The following is a 21,001-nucleotide window of genomic DNA, read 5'->3' as shown; positions in this document are numbered from 1 at the left end:
TTTTCATGTCAAATTTTATTGAAATAAATTTAAAACTTATAAATTATAAAAAAATATATACATATATAATATTAAAAATATAAAATTCGGGTTCCCGGATGTGGGGCTTAAAAAGCCGACCCGGATATTTAAAAATTACATCCGGACTGGGTATCACAATACCCAAACCCAAATTTTGCCAACCCTACAATAAACTAACGAAATAATAACTAATATGATAGCTGCTTCAACAGATGCAATAGCCATAACAAAAAATTGAAAAAATATCTCTTTTTAATTGATGACTATCAAAAAAATCAGAGAACGTTACAATGTTGATTAATAATGCATTATTATAACTTCAAGACACATCAATGTCTGAACCATATTTCAACTCGTAATCAAGCCATAAATACCAATCGAAAATAATATAGGTACTCACAATAAATACATGTCTCAAGCATTATTGACCCACTCCGCACATTTCAATCTGAACAATAATAATACGACTGATTCACTTGCCTGAAATATATCATGGAACAAAAGAATATATTTAGTAATAGCCCGAATTAGGAGACGGGACCCCATTATTACTAGCACGAACGATGCGGTTAAAAAATATGTACACATACGTTTTGGAAGCCACTCTTATCAGAGCCAGGTTTCGATCCTGGGACCTGTGGGTTATGGGCCCACCACGCTTCCGCTGCGCCACTCTGATTGTTGACAAGCCTGCTCCTATGTCTTTATAAGTAGTATAAAATTGAAAGAGTTCTCTATTCCATCCATCATTTTAAACTAAAATATCGGTTAGTTAGCTAGGGCATTTTCAAATACTTAAAAGGTGATAGCGTCGTCTATTTTTTTAATTTATATCTTTTTGAAATTAAATAATCTATACTTGGAATGCTCTTCAAAATAAAATAGAAAAATAATACTTAGAATGCTTCTTGTTAGTTCTTTTTCCAAAATGATAATAAATGTAATTCTTTTTTTTTAAAGAATAAAAAATGACAATCAAAATATAATTTTCCAACGATGGTGAACAACAATATTTAATTAAATTTGAAAAATCACTAGTATTACATATCACAATTGCCTGCTGCATGTTCTTCGTCTACAGTAACCAATCAAATTTAGAGGGAATTTATGCTTTTTTTTTTTCGATTACTTACTCTTATAACCCTCCTTTGCAAGTAGTGAAGTGGGGAATCGACCAAAGAAAACCTCTTCAAAATCGGGAAAAGTCATCAAAAGCTTTATGGGGCATATCCTCCAAACAAGTCGGAACCCCAGAAAACAACAATGCAAATGAAAAAAACACAGCCTCAAAATTGACAATTCGACAACGACTGTGCTTCCAATTTGTTGCTCAATGATCATCTTTTCTGTAAAAATGTTAACTTCTCATAAATTTATGAGGTTTTTATTACCCCTTCTTTTCCCCTTTCAACATTCACAATAAACATTGGGGTGTTGACACCGATAATTTGATGAAATAACAAATGGATGCTTCAGTGATCGTTTTACTTGTTTATTTTGTAATGAGCGTATAAGAATCTTGCATGTCTTTATTTATAATTAAAAATTAGCGTCCTGCCAATATCAACCAGAATTTGTTGTTAATCTTTTGGTTATTTACATAACAATTAGATTCCGGAGGATGCTGAGTAGTCGATACAAAAGAGGATCGTCAATCGTGCCAATAATTATCAATGATCTTTAGATAGATTAATACTAAAATTCTCTTAGAAATCGTCACATCTTGAATTAACAGTACAGAATCAGATTGACCCTTCCCCAAATAGTAACAAAATTCTACAAACGATTAACACAATCTTAAGCATTATATATAGCAATTATTATTAATATTTTTAATGCAAAATGACACCAGCCATTGAGGTGGCAAATCAGGCTCGCCACTGGTGGCTGACCCCATCAAAATGACTTGACTGATATTCTTTTTAAATTAATTGATGGCAAAATAAACACAATAATTAAGTGTGGGTTGATGAGAGCTAATTAGGGTTTTGATGCAGACACATATGCCCACTTGGGCAAGTGGGTGTCTGTCTAAATTAATGATGTAATTAGAAAATTGTTTCTGTTCAAGCAAGAATTGGAAGTAACTTACAATAGAAGTATCTTCTAAAAGTGGGGTTTTTTTTTTTTTTTTGTGTGTGTGAATAATTACGATAATAGTTTCCTCGTTCTGAGCACAATGGAAGGTGCAATTTGGTGAAAATTCCCGCCCAGAACCTCTAATGAAAGCAATATTAAACCAATTTCTTATTAGAAAATGGAAGATTATCAAGATTTGAATTTCGGTTCATGGTAAATATGGAAATATCAACTAATAAATCATATATAGAAAGTAAGTTCTTAAACAATGATGTCCTTGGGAATTAGATCTGAGTGGTCTTTAAACAACTTTTTTTTTTTTTTATTGGCACCCAACTTTGAATTTTGAGGGAAACAAGGATTAGAAAAAAAAAATGCAGCTTTGCCCTACTTCTAACTTTGACAATAAAAAACTCTTGAACAACTACGATACATTAAAACTATACAACTAAAATTGGCTACAAATAATTTTGAGGGAATTCTGATTTATTATAACAAGAAAAGAAATAATTTAATGTTGTTGGACACTACTAATTTTAAACTATATTTGAAAAAAAAATTGAAATGTAAATAATATATTATTTTTCTAACAGACTAACACACGATGGTCATTGACTATTTATAAACATATCGTCATTACTCGTTACTTTTATAAGGAGAAACAAGATAATAAATATGAATAAATATCTTTGTTTTAATGTCTCAAAAAGTCAAAATAATAAAAATGTGGCTCGTTTAGAATGCTCTTGAAAGGGATAATTCGTGTTGCCTTCGTCCCTTCATGCTTTTTATTGTACACCGAAAATGAAGTTGTGTTGAATTGATCCAACAATAAGCAGAGCATAAACATTTTATTTTTGTTGAAAAAATACTTCGGTAATTGAAAAACATTAAAATGAGTGACAAATTTCAAATGGTACGTCTCTTAACTTCACAATAAAATCATGAAGTTATTACCAAAATGGTAAAGTGCGAAGAGATATTTTCTTGCTGCAATCAGTCGCTCGGTATATAAAGTGAGCGACTTGGAATTGGTAAACATGCACTAGTCTTGATAACTAATTTTTTTTTTTTTTTTTTTTTGGAAATTTACACCTATAACCATAAACCTTTTTCCTTTTTCCATCTTAACCCCCCAAACAAATTTCTATCAACATTAGCCATAAAAAAACCTTTGATACCAAAATACCCCTCTCTCATCTCTCCCCCAACAATCTCTCTTTCACTCATCTCTCCCAAACCGAAGAAACATCAACCCTTGTCGGCGGGTTGCTGCAACCCTCGTCGGCGGCGGCTCCATCCCTCATCAGCGTCCGATCTACCATCTACAGTCTTCAACAAAACTAGGTTAGCCATTTTATTTATATTTCATTAATTTAAAATGAAATTTTAGAATAATAGTGGTTGTAGTTTGAGAATAATGGTGGTGGTGTTGTTTTGTGGTGGTTGTCTGCTCCTTTAAATGAATCTAAATAGTTATTGATTGCCCTTCATGTGTTGAGCAATTTCCCAAACCGAAGATTGGTGCGACAGACTGCTTGTCGTCAGATTCACTGAAACTCTCGAACAAGTTCAGAAAATAACTCATACCACTATGTGATGCCGATTAATGTTGGATCTGGATAAATTATGATCGGATTTCACTTTTATAGTTGCATTTTACCGTCGTCGTTGGTTGATGATTTAAGAGTGGAAAGCTATTTTTGATTTGACGAAAGGGGAGAAAGAAAGTTGCTTTTGGTTTGTAAAGAATGATAATTTGGGGAGAAAAGTGTGTGTTTGACTAATGTTGATAGAAAAAAATTGAAAGGATTAATTGTAAAAATAACAAAAATTTTATAGTTATTTTTATAAATTTCTCTTTTTTTTTGGTCAGTTTGAATTTCATAAAAATACATGTTGAAATCATAAACCCAGACGAAAATAATCAAGATTTCACCAAACCCTTTTTTTTTATCAAGTAAAAGTAAATAAATAATAATTTAAAAGATGAAATAATTGGTGATGTTTCGTGTTGGTTATGAATTATTATCACCGGTCCATCACTTTCTCAATTGATTAATTAATTGTGACAATTAAAACAAATAAGAGGAGGAAAGAGGGAGAGTTAAAAATCGAAAGAGAGAAATCATGTGGAGGCAATTCATGGGGCCCACCGGAAAAAGTTGTGGGGACATCTTATTCATTTTATTGTGGTCCCACTCCCACAAATATGCACCACCGCTAGAATCGCTAGTAAGTTAAAATGCCAATTGAAATCTTTTTTCCAATTATTTTTCTTTTATTTTTCCTTGTATTGTGCAAAATGGGACCTACTCTTTGCAAGCCTGACTGGGCCCCATGTGAGTCTCCAAATTCCTTTCATAACCAAATGTTAACTGCAACATCCCAAATTTACAGTTATTTCTCAATTTTCATTATTAATTTATGGATTCATTTGAGTCATTATTAATTTGGGATTCATTTTTAGTCTCTATATTCATTCAGTACGCGTGGATGGTGAAAAAAAAAACTATTTGAAAATACTCTAAAAGAATGTAATATAAATAATACTTTTTTATCTCAATATTATATACTAAATCAATGATAAATTATGTGAATAGCACTAAATCAATGACAAATTTTTACTTTTCAGTGTTTATCCACACAGCCTTTATTCATTTATTGATATTTGATAAGATTTAGATTATTCCTTAACTTACTCTTTTTATTTTAACCACCTGCTTAACCAAGCTATGTAATGGTACAATCAGGATACAGCATACGTACGTGTTCATTGACCAAGAGTAGATCAAATTTGTTATAATATTTTCCTAAAAAGACCAGACCATACTTACAATTCAAGCTCTTGAATCTTCTTTTATGCAAATATAAAGATTAATATAATGTATTTGTGTAAATGGTGCTACTGATTACTTGAACAGTTGGCTCGGCCATGGGGAACGAAATATTGAAGCAGATATTGGACTTCATGAACATGTTATACTAATAGTTATAGGGAGAAATAACTTGGCACCCATTTGGGGAAAATGAATTATTCTTCTTTACAAGAGCAATTCATGTGGATGAGGTTGAGTAACAAAAAGGCAGGTGGTGGCACAGCGGCACTAGAGAAAACCACGGGAATATCTTCAAAATCAGTACCATCACACTCCAAATCCAACCAAAACCATAAACCATTGGCCCATTAATTTCTTCCACTTGAATGAACCAGCGATTCTTATTTTTTATATATAGAGTCCTTGTATGATGTATTGAAATTTATGTATTTTTATTTTTTAATTTATTCTTAATTTTAATATATATATATATATATTAATTTTTTGGTGAATTTTAAAGTGCGGGAAAAGTTCAAAAAATTTTTAAAATTACACAGTTTTAAAGACTTAGAGTTTTAAACTTTTAAAACCATGCAATTTTAAAATTTTTACACACTTTAAAATTTCAGACTAAATCATTTTTCTCTCTTTATATATATATATATATATATATATATATATATATGTAGACGCACACTTTTTAAAGAGAATTAATTAATTAGATAAATTAATAATTGATGACAAAATCAATCAACCAAGTACTAAACCCTTGTGAATCTGTAATTCTTAATTCTTCTTAGGTACTAGAAAGTAGAAACAGATGATCGAAGGGAAGAGGGAACACAAACTAATTCATATAATATGTGCTGGCTTCTCAGATTCACATATAAGATGTCATAATAATAACGCCACCACCACCAAAACTTGTCCCATTAATTTTTGCATAACATTAATATTGGCTACCAAGTTGATATAATATTTGACCTACACAGCTGCAGCCACAGTATCTCTTTCACCTTTGGAAGAGACTTGGGATCTGGCAGCAGTGGATGATGCAGCAGCAGCAGCTTCTTTCTTTGCTGCTGAAGGTGAAGCCGAAGCCGACGCATGGCCATGCGAAGTACACTTCTGTTTCCTCTCATCTTGATTCATTTGTTGCTGCCTGCATTCCAAGCTACAAAACGCACTATCACCCCTACAAAAACACATCAACAAAAACAATCTGAGCAAATCATCAATTAGCAATTAACTAGTTAATCTTGATATATATATATATATATAGATAGATAGATAGATAAAAGCTTTAGCATGCATATACCCTAACCTACCTGTACATGTATATGTCACGGCCAGGCACCAGTCTACGCTTACAGAGGCCACAAGTTCTCAAGAAGTGAGGGGTCTCAAGAAAATCAGCTGAATGTCTATTATTATTATTATTATTATTTCTAGGTGATGAAACCGTCGACAAGAACCGTTGATCCACATCATCAACCCCACCTCCACCGGAGCCTGGGTGCTTGGTCAGTGCGGCGGTGGGATTTTTTTGCTGATGCGAGGCTGCTGCTGATGATGAATCATCACCACCACCATCCAGATCAAAGGAGATTTCACTCAAGCTTGTTGTTCTCTTCATGGGTGGACGTGGCCTCTTGCCCAGCAACATATTTAATGGAATTCAAGAAAGATTTTCACAGAGAGAGAGGGAGAGAGAGAGAGGGCAAAGGCAAGGCCAAGGCCAAGGAAGAAGGAGAAGTGAAGAGCAAGTGGAGATTGGGAATATAAAAGAAAAGAAAGAAACAAGAGACAGCTAGGATGGGAACCGCAACTGTAACTGTACACAGCGAATCTGGGCCGTTTATTTTTATTTATTTATTATTTAACTTTCAAGTGATCCAAGTTCTGCTTGCAATTGCATTATAGGAGGAAATCCATGTCAGCTTTCTTTGTCTTTTAATGACTAATTTATTTAAATTAATTTTCCTTCTCCTTTTTGACGTGGACAGTAGATCGTAGACGGTACTATTATTCTGTTTACAGAAGAAGGCTTTGGATGCCCTTCTTCTTCATTATCTATCCATTTCATGATGACAGCAGTCAAATTTTGTGTGTTGTGTTGAGTTGAGTTTGAACTTTGGAAGCTACTAAAAAATTGTTACAACCAACGTCACCAATTAATTACATCACCAAATAAATAAAAAAGTAGAAAGAAAAATTTTAAAACGTTACCATCAAAGGACGAATTGATGTTGTTTTGTTTTTGTATGAGAAAGCCTACCCTCACCATTTTGTCAAAAAAACTTGCTAATTAAATAAGATTCTTACAATCTTCGTAGTCAATATGTAAGGTGAGTGTTTGCCTAGGTTCTAATGAAATGAAATCCTAGGTAAGCACTTCCCGGTAATAAGTGCTTTTTGCGAAAAAGCTGATTTGACCCACCCGCACGAGTGCTAGTTTGGTGTGCATTCGGACTGAGGATGAGGGATAGGTTCCGACCCTCAAGATTAACGGTGCGTTTGAGATTGAGATTGAACAGTTATATTTTTTAAGTTACAGTATTAAAGTGTTTGGTGAATACTAATTATTGTAACTTGAAAGATATGTTGATATGATTTTTCACTTGTATAATGAAAAATTTATTATATCGTTAATAATCTTATCAAAATTATTATTTTAAGTTTATATTTACTATATATTACTAATTTTTATTTTATAATTATAATTTTTTTTTCACAACAGCTGTAATTTTTAAGTTACAGCACCTCAATCCCAAATGCACTTTAAATAATGTAGCAGTGAATTTCTTAGCATGGTTCTATTAAGTCTACTGCAGTTATTTGTATTTTCTTGAAATTGCATATGCATTATTGAAGAGGAACCTATGCAAGATGAAATCTAATTGGTGCACGATAGGATGTATATCAAGATTTTATCAGTCGAATTATTTTGTAGATCTCACAATCCTGTCAATAAACTATCAACATGCGTTCTATCATGCATCATAACATGTGTGACGACACGCATAAGATCTAGATTTATGTAAAACATATTTAGATCACATCTATTTATTCTTTAATTGTAAACTTCTATTGCACTACTTTAATCTACAAGAAAAAAAAAAGAAAGAGTAAATTCTAAGTTTTTGAAAATACGTGAATCCAAAATAATCAAAGTTAGTCCTTGGTAGGATTCGGTTTTTAAGATAGAGAAAAATTAAACTTTTAGGTTTTGAACAAAATTAAATTTTCGGGTTAATCAACCGAAACAAAACCTAAAAAATCAACTCTAAATATAGGTTGAAAATAGAATCGCCCACGCCTATGATATGAATGGTTATGTAATTTTCATAGGCAGTTCATTTGGGGCCAACAAATCCGGATCCGGATCCGGCTGTGTGATGAGTCTTCTTTCCAGCGGTTGTGTGCAGTGAGAGCATCAATTATTTAGGGAAGTGGGATCATCCCCCTGGTCTGCCCACTTGCTGCTATGCATGGAAATTAAACCCTCACAATATTTCAAGTTGTTAGTAGAATCAGTGCCAATCTCACTGCACGTGCAGTTGCCTGCTTATTCCCTCGCAATCCAACCATTTAATCAAGTAATTAATCCCCTTAATTTATTAGCAGTTACAGAGCCATTCTGTAGAAAACAGCCATAGTCCATATTGTGGTATTATTAATATGGTCACAGCCATAGTATTCTCTTTAATGTTCTTGGCCGGGGGTTACGGTTTAAACAATTATTTGTTAGAATCTTAATGAAATCAACTGCGTACCAATTTTCTTCTTTCAATAAATAAATAAATAAAAGTCTTTATCATATTATGATGTTAAAATATCTTTATATACTATCATATCATGACCATTTAGAACTGATTAAATTAAGAAACGTTCAGCATATAAACACTTGATTGGAAATTTATAGTAAACGATAGAAACAACTAACAAGATTTAGGGTGAATTGGGTAGTACTGTAACTTTTAAAATAATTGTTACTAGTTATGCTGTAAAAATAATTAATTGTAAAAAAAAATTAATTAAATATTTGGTAAAATTTATTTTTAAAAGTGCTGTGAGTTTTAAAAGCACTCGTATGTGTTTGGTAAATCTTATTATTAAACTATTGTAGGAATATAAACGACTTTAATTGGATGTAATGTTAAACAAAATTTATTTAAACACTTATAAACATGTATATACAATATTTTTTATTGTGTGCATATAATAAAATCAATGACTAAAATAAATATTTATATTATTGATTTTATTTTTTGTTTTGTTATCTTAATATAACCAGTAGTAGTAGTAATAATAATAATAATAATCTCTTTAAAATTAATAATTTTATTTATTAATTAATAAGGATAAATTTAGATTTTTATAATATAAATGAGGATGTATATGAAATTGCATTAACTATAAAAGTGATTCTCAAAATAAAATCTTGAAAAACTACTCATTTCTTACTTTCCAAAGCTGCCATAAGATTGGGTGTTTTGCCAAAGTGATTTCTAAAAAAATTTACTAAACACTAAAATTATCTTTTAACTTTTCAAAATTATTTTTTAGTCTCTCAAAAGCAATTACAAATGGACTCTTAGAGGAATGAAGTGGAAAGGCGAAGGTTTGAGTAAGCCTTCATTTATATGTATCACGATATAACAAATATCAAATCTGATGTTACAAAGTAATATTTATTTATTTTAAAAAAAGAAAAAAGAAAAAGCATTCAATGGTTAATCTGAATATGAACAATTATAAAAGAAGAATAAAATCACATTATATATATACACACACACACTTTATGATAAAGAAGAGATTATTTTGCTATAAATGCGGAGTTATACGTGTATAACTTTATCATAAAGAAGAGATTATTTTACTATAGATGCGGAGTTATTCCAGCCCTAAATCTGAGCAAATTATAGGAACTAGCATCTGTAACATCTATGAGATTCCATAAGATTTTGATTGCATGGCTTGTCTTCTAAATTAAAGCACAATTGGTATCTGTGCTCACTTTCCAATTAGATATGCTACAAAACCTAAGCTCAATATATTCCAACTTTTAACCTAAGTTTGTCAATTTTCTTCTTAAAATATGCCCACTTTTGCCAGATGCCCGCCCCTGATTTGGCAAAGACTCTTCTCTTTTAACGAATGGAATCAGTAGGTACCAGTCGCTTTTCTGGGAGACTTATTATACATATATTTTCAAAAAATAATTACGTTTAATTGTGAGGTAAATCTCGTTTGTATTGGACATGTATTTTGGAGTGTAGCCTGATAAAATTAAAACCATAGTATAAATAAATAAATAAATAAATAAAAGGTTGCCTACTTCTAATTAAATGGAGGATGACCTAAGAAAGCGATCCAAAGAAGATCGAAAGAGCCATTTCTTTTTTTGGAACACAATGCCATTTACGAGTCCTGCAAGCTTTGTCATCCTGTTAAAATAAGTTTGCCGTTGTACTTATCAGGCATCAAATTTCATCATCACTCACATTTATGTCTTTCCTATGTCTGAAAAAGCTTATATGCAGAATGAATGAATTAAATTTCATGGGTATAAATTATAAATTAATCCTATATCAGGATTTCTTTGACAAAAATTCGGATTTTAATGCTGTACATAAACTGCTATTTAGCATAAATAATGTCGAATCCGAATTTTATAACTGCTACGAAGAAGAACCATTTTCAATTTATTGTTCAATCATAAGGATCCTTTTTAAGACAATGTTAACATAATTGGTTAACGAATATTTTGACACCATATAAAAAGTTCTCCCATATTCATTTTCGCCTTTTTTTTTTTTTCATTTTGCTTTTGCAGCTCTACTGATCATGACTGGCTTCATGTGCCCAACTGGTGGTTTCTTTTTTAATTAAATTTTCTAATGATCATTTTGCCCCATTGCTCCATTCAATTCAATGTCAAAGATAATAATTCTCACAAATGGCAAATATTGAACATTTGAACTTGATCCTCGAGAGGTCTCCTGAGTTGGACCCATTTGATGAATGGTCCAATCCCAGACTACTTTAAATACACGTCCGTGTTGAGCTGTCCAGTGTCCGCACATTTGAAGATAAATTGTTTCTTCTCTTTAAAGTAGTCTCCAATCATTTGCTAAAGAATTTGTTAACCAAAAGTTGTTGCTTAGGAGCTAAGCTTGCACCCACAAGTTGACAAATAGTAGATGAGATTTTAAGTTGCATCTGCAACAGCGACTAGTAACAAGCAACACATCTTCAATAATATCCCAGAAAAATAGCCCCTGATGCAACATGTCCGGTTGTATATATATAAAATAGAACTATAGATCGATCACCAATGTTAATGGCATAAATGTTACGTTATATATATACACACAAGTTGTATTACGTTTTATATTACAGCGACGGCAAGTCGATTTTTATGTGGGATGTTATCATAATGAATGTTTCTCACTGAAACAGGCGTGGACAAAAAGCTTGTGATGGGTGCATAAAGGTTCGAGTGTCACTTCAATCTACGATGGATTCCACTTGAGATTGTTTCGTTTTGAGTCGCATTTATTGGGTAAAAAAGTTTGGCGCCCACATCGTTGGATTGGTAGCATCTAAAAGCTCCTCCATCAAGTTAACTTCCAATGGACACCAGGCACTCAAGCGCTTTGCATCCATTGATTCTTTCAAGCTTTTTCATTAGAAAAGAAAGAGATTCTTGCCGTTTCCAATGAGTTTTGATTAATCCTGAAAGACTTACCAACATTACATGCAATATTGTAGACTTGGAAGGCATAATATGGAATTTTATTTGCATTTCCAGGTCATTGAACTGATAATGTTACAATTTAAAGCTTGATGTAGCCATTCTTGATCATCCACTCAAGACTCCAGTGATTGTTCACATTCTTTAGTGTCCAATAAGCCCAGCCAAAAGTTGCTCTACCATACACCTCTAGTTGCGCTTTGGCAAATCTCCGGAGATCCTCCTTTGATGCTCCTGAAACTTGCCACTCTGCCACCCATTCACCTGAAACAATATAACTGAATAGAGTAAACTAGCAATTCTGAGGCATCGATTGAGTCAAAATGACAGGTAAAAAGTTACGGGTACATTCACACACCAACAAAAGTGAGAGGGCCATTTGATGTGGTGATTTGATTCAACTGTGCACTTCTATTTGTGTAGACGAAATCTATGTTTTGTTGCACAGTCATGCTATTGAATATATCAGAAAAGAGATTGTAATAATGAACATCAATCACAGATCCTCTTAAGCCACTTGCTAAGGGGAAAAGCTCTCTGGGATCCATTGGTCCTAGCCTGTTAGACATCACCACATAGGCTGTGGATGAATGTTTTCGTACAGCATCATAACCAGCTTTGTAATACTTGTTTACACTCTCTAGAGATGCTCCTGGTGAGAGAGGTTCATTAATAAGCTCAACTGCATAAAGGCTTGGACTCCTTGCATACCTAAAGTTGCATGAAGTCAAAATTTGAAAGGACTTCATTAGTAGCATAAACTTAAAATCAGCACAAAGATTTCAGGAGATTTGAAATGCAGTATATTTATTTGACCTGGCAGTTAGGAAGTCTATAACGGCAACCGTCTGTTGTATGTTATCGTCTGTTAAGCCCCATTCCTGAGAACCATCTCTAGAAGAGCTATGTTCAAAACCATTTTGTGAGCCAGGGGCAGCATGTAGATCAATTATGATCCTCAGTCCATACTTCCTGTGAGATAGAATACAGTAAGATAAAGGATAAATTTTCATCTTCAAGGAATATAGACTGACTGTAGAATGATAAAATCTCATAATTACCCTATTCACTCACAACAGGTTTGATGGTGAAGCTACTCAATTCAATTAAACTCTTAGTCTGGTAGCAGTTGTTCATCAGTGTATGGACCATATGTACAGTGTATGGACCATGTAACAAATCATGTGCAGTTTTAAATGAAAAAAAGTGACATCTAGGGGCATTGATGCTGTGACCATAACATCATAGGCTTAGGCACCCCATACTTTGGTGTATTATGGACAGGACCACCCATGATAGTGAGGTCTTGTGAAGTAGAAACAGAAATGGTGATGTCTGACGGGAAGGGAAAAAATGCATACCGTGCCCAAGTGAAGGCATTGTCTAGAGCTCGCAGGGACCCTCCAACATAAGGTGCTGGAGGCGCTGGATCGCTTGCCATCCACCAGCCAACAGGTATTCTCACAGCATTTAGTCCATTTCCAGCTATGAACTTGAAATCATCTTCAACTATATATGTGCTCCAATGCTTCTGATAAGCAAGTATATCATCAATGCATGTTAGAATGACCTGAAGTAGTTGTTTCCATGAACTTAAATTTATGAGCTTGTTAGTACTATATAATATGTCCTTACTCTCATGACTTGTGGAGCTTTCTGCGGCCCGTAGCCATTAGTTACTTGAAACTCTCCCTGCATCCTCCCAGCAATGGTCATTTCAAATACTGATGGATCATCATCTCCCCAGCTAGTAGCCCCTTCATAATCGGCTGTCACCAACTCCTCTGTTTTTGCCTATAATTTAAGGTCATAAGATTTGTCAACACCATTGACAAAATAAATGATGCCTTGTCTATTCTTTGTTGCATGCTTTTCCACTTGTATATAATTTAACATATGGCAAACACCAAGCAGCTTTAAAGTCACCTGTAAGAAGAACCCATTAGGTGCTTTGATTCGAACACGACTCAGATCGTTAGAGTTCCTCACAATCTCAAAAGTCTCTGAGCTACCGGGTGTGTTTGATTCAGCTACTATGTCAATTCCATTCCCATTGGTGTCAAGTCCAATGAATTGTTTGTTAAAGACTCTAAAATGGAAATTTGTCTCATTGATTCTCCACAACTATACCAGAAAATAAAGAAACAACATCATTATATCACTGAACTTGATAATCTGTACACTTGTCAGATGTATAAGTAAATATGTAACTTTAAATGTTTCCCAGCCTGATGCAGATGTCCGGTTTGCAACAACAATCGTGCCTCCACCGTTCTCTGCACAAAGATATTTGCCGACAGTAACCGATTTAAACTGAAGTTGTGTTCCATCCTGATAGACACATATGAAAAACCAACACGAAGGTTAATAATGTTTGATGAATACTATTATGAAACAGAACGAAAGACAATGTGGTAGAGCTCGATTAATCGAGAGTTAATTACACAGACCAAAAAGTCTTTGTTGGGGATGCCATCGAAGAGAGAAGGCTTTATCCAGCCTTCGGTTACAAGCCAACCTCCAAGATTAACTGCTTTAATTCGAAATGCGGGGTTCAGTGATCTCCCGTAAGAAAATGATAACATAAAAGATAAGATTATGCATATGCTGAAAAGCTGCTTTGTTGAGAACATAATAGCCATTTGATAGTGGTTCTTGTTTGTATTTAGCTCTCCCACGCAGGCCACTTGCAAGGACTGCACGTGCATATATATACACAAAACACACAAAACACAATGGGGGTTGAAATTGCCGGAGTCAACATCCAGAAACTCTGGCAAATAAGAGGAGTTGAAAGTTCTTTCTTAGAATCTCAACTGTTTGTTTTTTCATTTCATTTAATATCCGTAAAAGAAATAGTGATTACACGTGTTGCAGCTTACTTTGATTATTCCGCGAATCCATTTGGCAGTCAAAATAACATTGGCAATAACTATATCTGCACTGAATTTGCTCTCAAGAAAACGTGAACATTTAACAAACTACAGCATGTACCCCTGATGAAGGTCAGATAACGATATAAACTCTTACTTTGGCACTCTTGATGACCTGAATTTCAATTATTGCATATTGTTAAGGATAAAAGTGTGTTGTTGAGTAAAAAAATAGGACCTCAAAAAGCCGTAAGCTCTATAGCAAGCCGCGATCAATGAATAATTAGAGGCCGTGCAATTGGTCATAAGCTTAAATGCCTAACTTCTAGATTGTAGAACTCATTCAATGGAATGCTTATTATTTTATTAACCTGTTAAGAAGTTGACCAGACTATATGTATAGCTCGGTATTTGCAGCATTATTTTGGCTTTATTAGCAAATTGGCATGGCTGAACTGAAAGGGAAAAACCAAAATTGGGGGATTAAATTAATCATGGCGTTAGTGGAGACATCAACTTAATGCTAAGTAGAAACCCACTTGTTTTATTGTGGAACACACCAGATTGATGAATTTGATCGATACTTCTTATTTCCAAGAATCATTTTAAAGTGAAGCAAAATCTTTTGGCTGGACGCATCATATATTTCATTGGATCAATTGTTATTGAAGCGTCCGCTAATAGCCTGTCTCATTGCTCGGCTTGTAATGTAAGTTGGCCATCGATTAAGTCCATTATTAATTTATTATGCCTAGCTACATTGGAGGCCACTTGGCAATTACTGATTCGATGCCCCCCCTCAGGTAGGTGTGAACTGGTGATTATTTCATAGATGGACCTTGACAATATTTTTCTCAACTAGCTTGGAGGCTAAACAGGTTTGGGAAGTCATCAATTCACACGTAGATATGTAAATGCAATTTGGTGATCGTTATCTGCTTATTCTCATCTCATATGGAGACCAGTAAGTAGTGCTTCCAATGAGGTGTTGCCTCCTCCCTGTGACGTTTCTGTGTGGGTGACGATATTTGATTCCCTCTACTTTCCAACCCACCTTCAAACTGGCTGCAATTGCCGTCAGTTCTTTACAGTAAAAAGCATTTTCTCGTTCGTCCACAATCACTAAACTGTTGCTCAAATTGAATCCGATTCCCCACTTACCGCACTCCCCCACACCAGAAAAAAGAGAACCAATACTTATATCAGAGATTTTGTAATTATGCATAGATTATCTACCTTTACTTATCCGTATAATTTTGCGTACGGATAATAATGTAATCTAAAAAATAATCAGTCGGACACACCCTTAAGAAAGTTGAAGTTGCTAGGTTACTGTTGGTGGGCGACATCAAGCCGAAGTCCAGCACAACGTGTACCCCAAATCTTAATGGTTTGTCCAACTCTAATAACCTTACGCATCCACCTACTTAAGGCCCATCGCTATTCTTCTTCAATCTGGCTTGTGGGCTCACTGCTATTTCTTTGGTTTTTCTGGGCTCTTGTCCGTAGTAGCGTAACCGGAATTTGTTTCGTGGCTGGCCTCCTTATGCTTTTCGTATTCATACCCTGCGCAATGAAATTAATTAAAATCTTTGATAGATGTAATAATAACAATTTTAGAAGCTACTTTAACTTTGTTCAACAAGATATTGGCCATTAGAGTCTCATTTGACTTTGAATTTGGGTCAACACTAAAATATTTGATGAATATTAATTTTTATGATTTAGAATAGGATAAAAAATTTATAATATCTTTACTACTTTTCTTAAAATTATTATTTAAAAGTAATATTTATTACAATCTATAATATTTTTATTTTCTAATTATAATTTTTTTCTCATCAACTATAACTTATTAATTCCAAGGTGTGAGAAAGATATAATTTATTTTATACTGTGGGTTTATTTATGTACATTGCTATCATCAAAATGATCATATGATTCTAGAATTGCTTTTGCTTTACGTCACTTACGAACGAACGAACATTCATTAGGTGCCCACATGCGAAGGTAATCGTTTAGTCAACCTAATTACGCGCATCCACCGCAACTGGCAATGAATTTACACTCGCATAGGCTGGAATACAGCTGATCCTCACTCCACTTGCCCCGCTTTAGCACCGAAATCCTCACACGCTGCCCTCTCGCTAGCACCTGGCCCCCATCCCCCATGTGAGCACCGACAGCGCCAGCTGCCCCTTATCACGCCGTGTCACATCCACTACACTCCGTTCCCTAAAATCTGATACCACCATCCATTTATATCATGCCACCTCACCCTCAAATTATAGCCACCGAGTCCACTTTACTCCATAAACTGACACGTGGAAAGGCCCATGAGCATCCGACTACTAACAGAAACACAAGAATATTACTCCACGCGCTTCAAGCCTTCAATTACTCTCAATCTTTTTGTGTCTTTTTATTTTTCTCACATTTTGCTAATTGGAACTGCCTTATATCACTCCCTCAGTGCGTGGTCCGCTTCTGTCTAGAATTCACTCATTTGCTCTCAATATTCAATCTTGTTCAGCTTCCTTCATCTCCCATAAGACAATGGCTAGAACATTGTTGTTGATCGCTCTCTGCGTGCTGCCGGCTCTGGTGAGCGCGGTCCGGCCCAACACTAAACCGTTCTCGGTTGAAGGACGCGTGTACTGCGACACCTGCCAAGCCGGCTTTGAGACCCCCGCTACCACCTACATCGCCGGTAACTCACTAACATTCACTTCTCCTAACTGTTTCTCTTTCAGATCCGTACATTTCATTGCTAGATCTGCATGACGGCATATAAGTTTTGACGCCTTCACGTTAAGTGACGGCGACTTTTAATTAATTTTATAAACCATGCTCATTTTTTATTGACTCAATGAGATCTAAATATGGTGACCTACTAGGTGTTTGCTCGTCTTTGAGTTTGTGTGATATGATAAAAACATTCCGATAGAAATAATTACTTGAGCAGTTAATCCCCAAATTAGAATTAACACATGGCTTATTTCTGTAACATCTCATGGATGGGGATGGGGATGCAGTTGTGGATCACAGACAGCGCCGCCTGGCAGTATCACTCATGATGATTTGAGCAACTTCGCACTTTAGATCTTTTCTAGAACTACTACTAATTGATATCACAGCAATGTAATTTGAATACTAACTTCCAGTCACGGTCCGATTAATTCCTTGAAATATTTGGGAGCATTTGGTTATTGATTTTTAGTTAGTTTAAATATTAGGAAAGTGTCTTGGAGTTTTGAGTGCAATCCTGGTATAATTTCATTGAAAGCACTGATAAAAGTCTATAATTGCAAGTTTTAAAAACCCCAACCAGAAACATTTTCATTTTCTTGTCTCATATTTTCGAAAATATAAAATGTATCCTGATGTAACACATTGAGGACTCAGTTTGGGAAGGAGGAACAGTGGTTCTTTTTTGACCGCTTTATCCAAACACGTTAGCAGTTATGGTTTCAAAATAGAAAGAATGGAAGTAATGACAGTGTCGGTGTGTTGTATTGAGGTAGTGTGTTTTGTTGAATTCCTCTTAGCTATTGTCTATATGGGGGGTTTATTTTGTTTTTATATAACATGTTGCTCCGTTGAGGTGCGGCTGCCTATTGAAATAATTGTATTCTTTTGTTAATCATCTTTTGTTGTGTCCAGGTGCCAAGGTTAAGGTTGAATGCAAAGACAGGAAGTCAATGCAAGTAGTATATAGCAGGGAAGGGAAAACAGACTCAACTGGAACATATAAGATCCTCGTTTCAGAAGACCATCAGGATCAACTTTGCGATGCTGTCCTCATTAGTAGCCCCCAGAATGACTGCAAAACAGTTGCCCCAGGGCGTGAGCGTTCCCGTGTGATCTTGACCAGTTACAACGGCATTTCTTCTGAAACCCGATATGCCAATTCAATGGGCTTCATGAAGGCAGAGCCCATGTCTGGCTGTGCTGAGGTTCTCAGGCTATATCAGGAGGAGGATGTGTAGAGAATGGTGTGGCATGGTTTTTTCTATCGCTTTCCATTTGTTTAAGCTTTGTGTTGCCTTATACTGTCTCTTCTATTAGTAGTGCCCGGATGGCTGTGTTGTTTCTATGTTTAGAGAATTCTTAATTTGTTGTTAAAGGACGCGTACGCTATTAATTTATTTATATGCTGGTGCTTCTAGCTTTGAGATGTGTTTTATCGCTAGTAATGCCTGATTTATTTTTGCAATAAATCTGTTCCAGCCTTTGAAGCTATGGACTTCAGCTAGTCCGCTACTTTTCCTCTTGTAATTTTATGAGTTCTAAAACATTAGCTGAAAACTCTGGAATTGAGGGCCGCAGTGTGATTTAGTTTAAGCTATTTACAGATTTCCAGGGTTTGCTAGGTTCAGCTAACAACTAACGTTAAAAATGAGAACGCTATATCAAGTAAAAGATATTGTAGAGAATCGGGTCTGAATGCTGAATAGAATGTATTCTTCTGTTTGACAAATGTTATTCCCGGAATTTAGTAGTGGCAGCCTGGCATGCCTGATTGTGGCTCATTTATAAGGATGCCTTCACCAGTTAAGATCACACGCCAAAAGTGCATAGGCATTTTGTGAAACAGTTCCTTGTTCTTTTCTTCGGTTGTTCGGTACAATTAAGAGAGACGACATGTCGTTCTACCCCAAGTCCCTATCACATTGTTGCACAAATTTTCTTCTTCGGCTCGTGGCCATGCCGCGTGTAACTAGGCCGAAAGTGGTTCTAACGTGGGTTACGTGGCCTATTGTTCAGTCGTGATTTTTACCTTCCTCATTTTATCTTACTAATATCTATTTTTCGATTAACATTATTCATTCTAAAATTACCCTTATTGAAAAATAGTATGTCATGCTCTCAATAGATCATCTCTCACATCTTCTCATTTTTTTCTGTCCAATTGATTTACAATTTAAATCTTATATTAACTTCCAATCAAATCTCCAATTAAAGTTAAATAGAATCTTATTTAACCACATTAAAATCAAAACCAATATCATCAATAATAATAAAACCTACCACTTAGTCATAAAATTTAACAAAAATTTAATATTGAAATTCATCGTATGTTGGTGGAGGTAATGGTTGGTGGAGGTAATGGTGACGATGAAGATAGGTATTGGTAGTGATGGTTCTACTAGAAAGAGAGTAGGGAAAGAGAGAATAAAATAAAATAGAAAACAATAATTGTTTACTGAGATTAAAAAAATAAAATAAATTGAAAAGTGGGGAGTTGGTTAAATAAATTAAGGGAGTTAAAAATATTATTATTACTCCCCGTTGTTTGTGGATGACTGGATGCCTCGATGGTTCACATGCGCTAGATTGAGGTGAAATCCAAGTGATCCAATGGCCTCGCGACAATTCCATTCCAGTTGATTTCTGTCAGGCCTCCATTTTACCTGGATTAGCTTGACAGAGGAAACTCAATTCTGGGCCTTCTGGTCCCCGGCGAGTATGCATGGCTCGCGGTGAAAGCTTAGCATAGATTTTTGCGGATTATTGTTGGCATAAAGAACGCTGTAACCTTAGATCTCTAAGTTTAAATGCCAACTGATGTTATTTAGTTACCAATCGTCTTGTTCTACAGTTGCTTATCACATTATTTTACTGTCATGAGATGATTTATATAGGTGTTTAATATATATGTCACATCAGTTTACCATATGAAATTTTGTATCTCTGTTTTATGAGTCTAGAATGAGGCAGAAAACGTTAGTTTGATTGGCAGAGTTGACAAATGATTTCCATTTTAATTATTATAGCCTATAGCATTGATCCAAAGTTAGATCTGCAAGAAATTCCAGAACAAGGACATGGCTGTCGCCTGCCAAGCCGGAACTACAAAGTCATCACCTCCCATTAATTTCCTGTTAAATTTTATATTGCCAAAGAAAATGATATGATATCTAGTCAGAGAAGACAAATGAGTTGGTAACATAAGCAGCAGCACATTTTGAGAGCATATTCTTTTGGACAATAGCACAATAAATTAATTAATTAATCCTGTTGTAGCTTTTTTGCCCACCTGTCACCAATCCAACACAACAATACAAAAAATAAAATAAAATGCCCAGTAAAATCTTCTCAATTTCAAGGAAAGAAGAAAGATTAGAAGATTAGGTGGGAGTCCATTTTTTGGTGCTAAAGCCCTCTGCGCTGACCTAATCACGTGTTAAATAGAAGGTGCGAAGTAGGTGATTCCCGGCGTATTCGGTGTTGAGGTATTGTAATTTAAAAATAATAATTAATAATTAAAAAATAAAAAGTTAATAGTGTATAATTAATATATTTTAATAAAAATAATAAATATGTTATAGATTTTTTGTCATACAAGTGATAGATCAAATATAACTAAATTTATAAATTATTTTTATTATATATTATAATGAATTATAAATGTCCAGTCTTAATATAAGATGGGAGTTAAGTAGTTT

General features: G+C 34.6%; 3 protein-coding genes and 1 non-coding gene across 4 annotated transcripts; 1 reads left to right on the top strand and 3 right to left on the bottom strand.

The window, feature by feature from the left end:
- Positions 1–628: 628 nt before the first annotated feature.
- Positions 629–700, bottom strand: TRNAM-CAU. The gene has a single exon. It is a non-coding gene; the product is annotated as a tRNA-Met (tRNA).
- A 4,991-nt stretch (positions 701–5,691) lies between these two features.
- LOC18042505 lies at positions 5,692–6,711 on the bottom strand. The gene is made up of 2 exons (XM_006433966.2): positions 6,248–6,711; positions 5,692–6,114 (listed from the first exon to the last, which is right to left on the bottom strand). Exons 1-2 carry the CDS (start codon positions 6,583–6,585, stop codon positions 5,904–5,906), a joined length of 549 nt encoding a protein of 182 aa, XP_006434029.1. The 5' UTR covers positions 6,586–6,711; the 3' UTR covers positions 5,692–5,903.
- A 4,970-nt stretch (positions 6,712–11,681) lies between these two features.
- Positions 11,682–14,477, bottom strand: LOC18042504 (probable glucan 1,3-beta-glucosidase A). The gene is made up of 8 exons (XM_006433965.2): positions 14,130–14,477; positions 13,891–14,010; positions 13,606–13,803; positions 13,315–13,473; positions 13,041–13,210; positions 12,496–12,651; positions 12,038–12,390; positions 11,682–11,943 (listed from the first exon to the last, which is right to left on the bottom strand). Exons 1-8 carry the CDS (start codon positions 14,385–14,387, stop codon positions 11,762–11,764), a joined length of 1,596 nt encoding a protein of 531 aa, XP_006434028.2. The 5' UTR covers positions 14,388–14,477; the 3' UTR covers positions 11,682–11,761.
- Positions 14,478–16,972: 2,495 nt separating this feature from the next.
- LOC18042237 (pollen-specific protein C13) lies at positions 16,973–18,872 on the top strand. Its single transcript, XM_006433964.2, has 2 exons — positions 16,973–17,262; positions 18,216–18,872. Exons 1-2 carry the CDS (start codon positions 17,109–17,111, stop codon positions 18,539–18,541), a joined length of 480 nt encoding a protein of 159 aa, XP_006434027.1. The 5' UTR covers positions 16,973–17,108; the 3' UTR covers positions 18,542–18,872.
- Positions 18,873–21,001: the final 2,129 nt, after the last annotated feature.

This window comes from Citrus clementina, unplaced genomic scaffold, assembly GCF_000493195.1.
Source record: "Citrus clementina cultivar Clemenules unplaced genomic scaffold, Citrus_clementina_v1.0 scaffold_5, whole genome shotgun sequence".
In the NCBI taxonomy this organism is placed as follows: Eukaryota; Viridiplantae; Streptophyta; class Magnoliopsida; order Sapindales; family Rutaceae; genus Citrus; species Citrus x clementina.
The sequence above is the reverse complement of the archived record's forward strand: the minus strand, read 5'-3'. Positions and strand labels throughout refer to the sequence as shown.

What these genes read in the sequence shown, in the direction of transcription:
- LOC18042505 (XM_006433966.2), bottom strand. Translation starts at nt 6,585, where the DNA reads ATGTTGCTGGGCAAGAGGCCACGTCCACCCATGAAGAGAACAACAAGC. An exon ending in CGTGACATATACATGTACAG is followed by an intron (nt 6,115 to 6,247) that starts GTAGGTTAGGGT and finishes GTGTTTTTGTAG; the next exon opens with GGGTGATAGTGCGTTTTGTA.
- LOC18042237 (XM_006433964.2), top strand. Translation starts at nt 17,109, where the DNA reads ATGGCTAGAACATTGTTGTTGATCGCTCTCTGCGTGCTGCCGGCTCTG. An exon ending in CGCTACCACCTACATCGCCG is followed by an intron (nt 17,263 to 18,215) that starts GTAACTCACTAA and finishes TGTTGTGTCCAG; the next exon opens with GTGCCAAGGTTAAGGTTGAA.
- LOC18042504 (XM_006433965.2), bottom strand. Translation starts at nt 14,387, where the DNA reads ATGCACGTGCAGTCCTTGCAAGTGGCCTGCGTGGGAGAGCTAAATACA. An exon ending in TCCCCAACAAAGACTTTTTG is followed by an intron (nt 14,011 to 14,129) that starts GTCTGTGTAATT and finishes TGTGTCTATCAG; the next exon opens with GATGGAACACAACTTCAGTT. An exon ending in CTAATGGGTTCTTCTTACAG is followed by an intron (nt 13,474 to 13,605) that starts GTGACTTTAAAG and finishes CTTAAATTATAG; the next exon opens with GCAAAAACAGAGGAGTTGGT.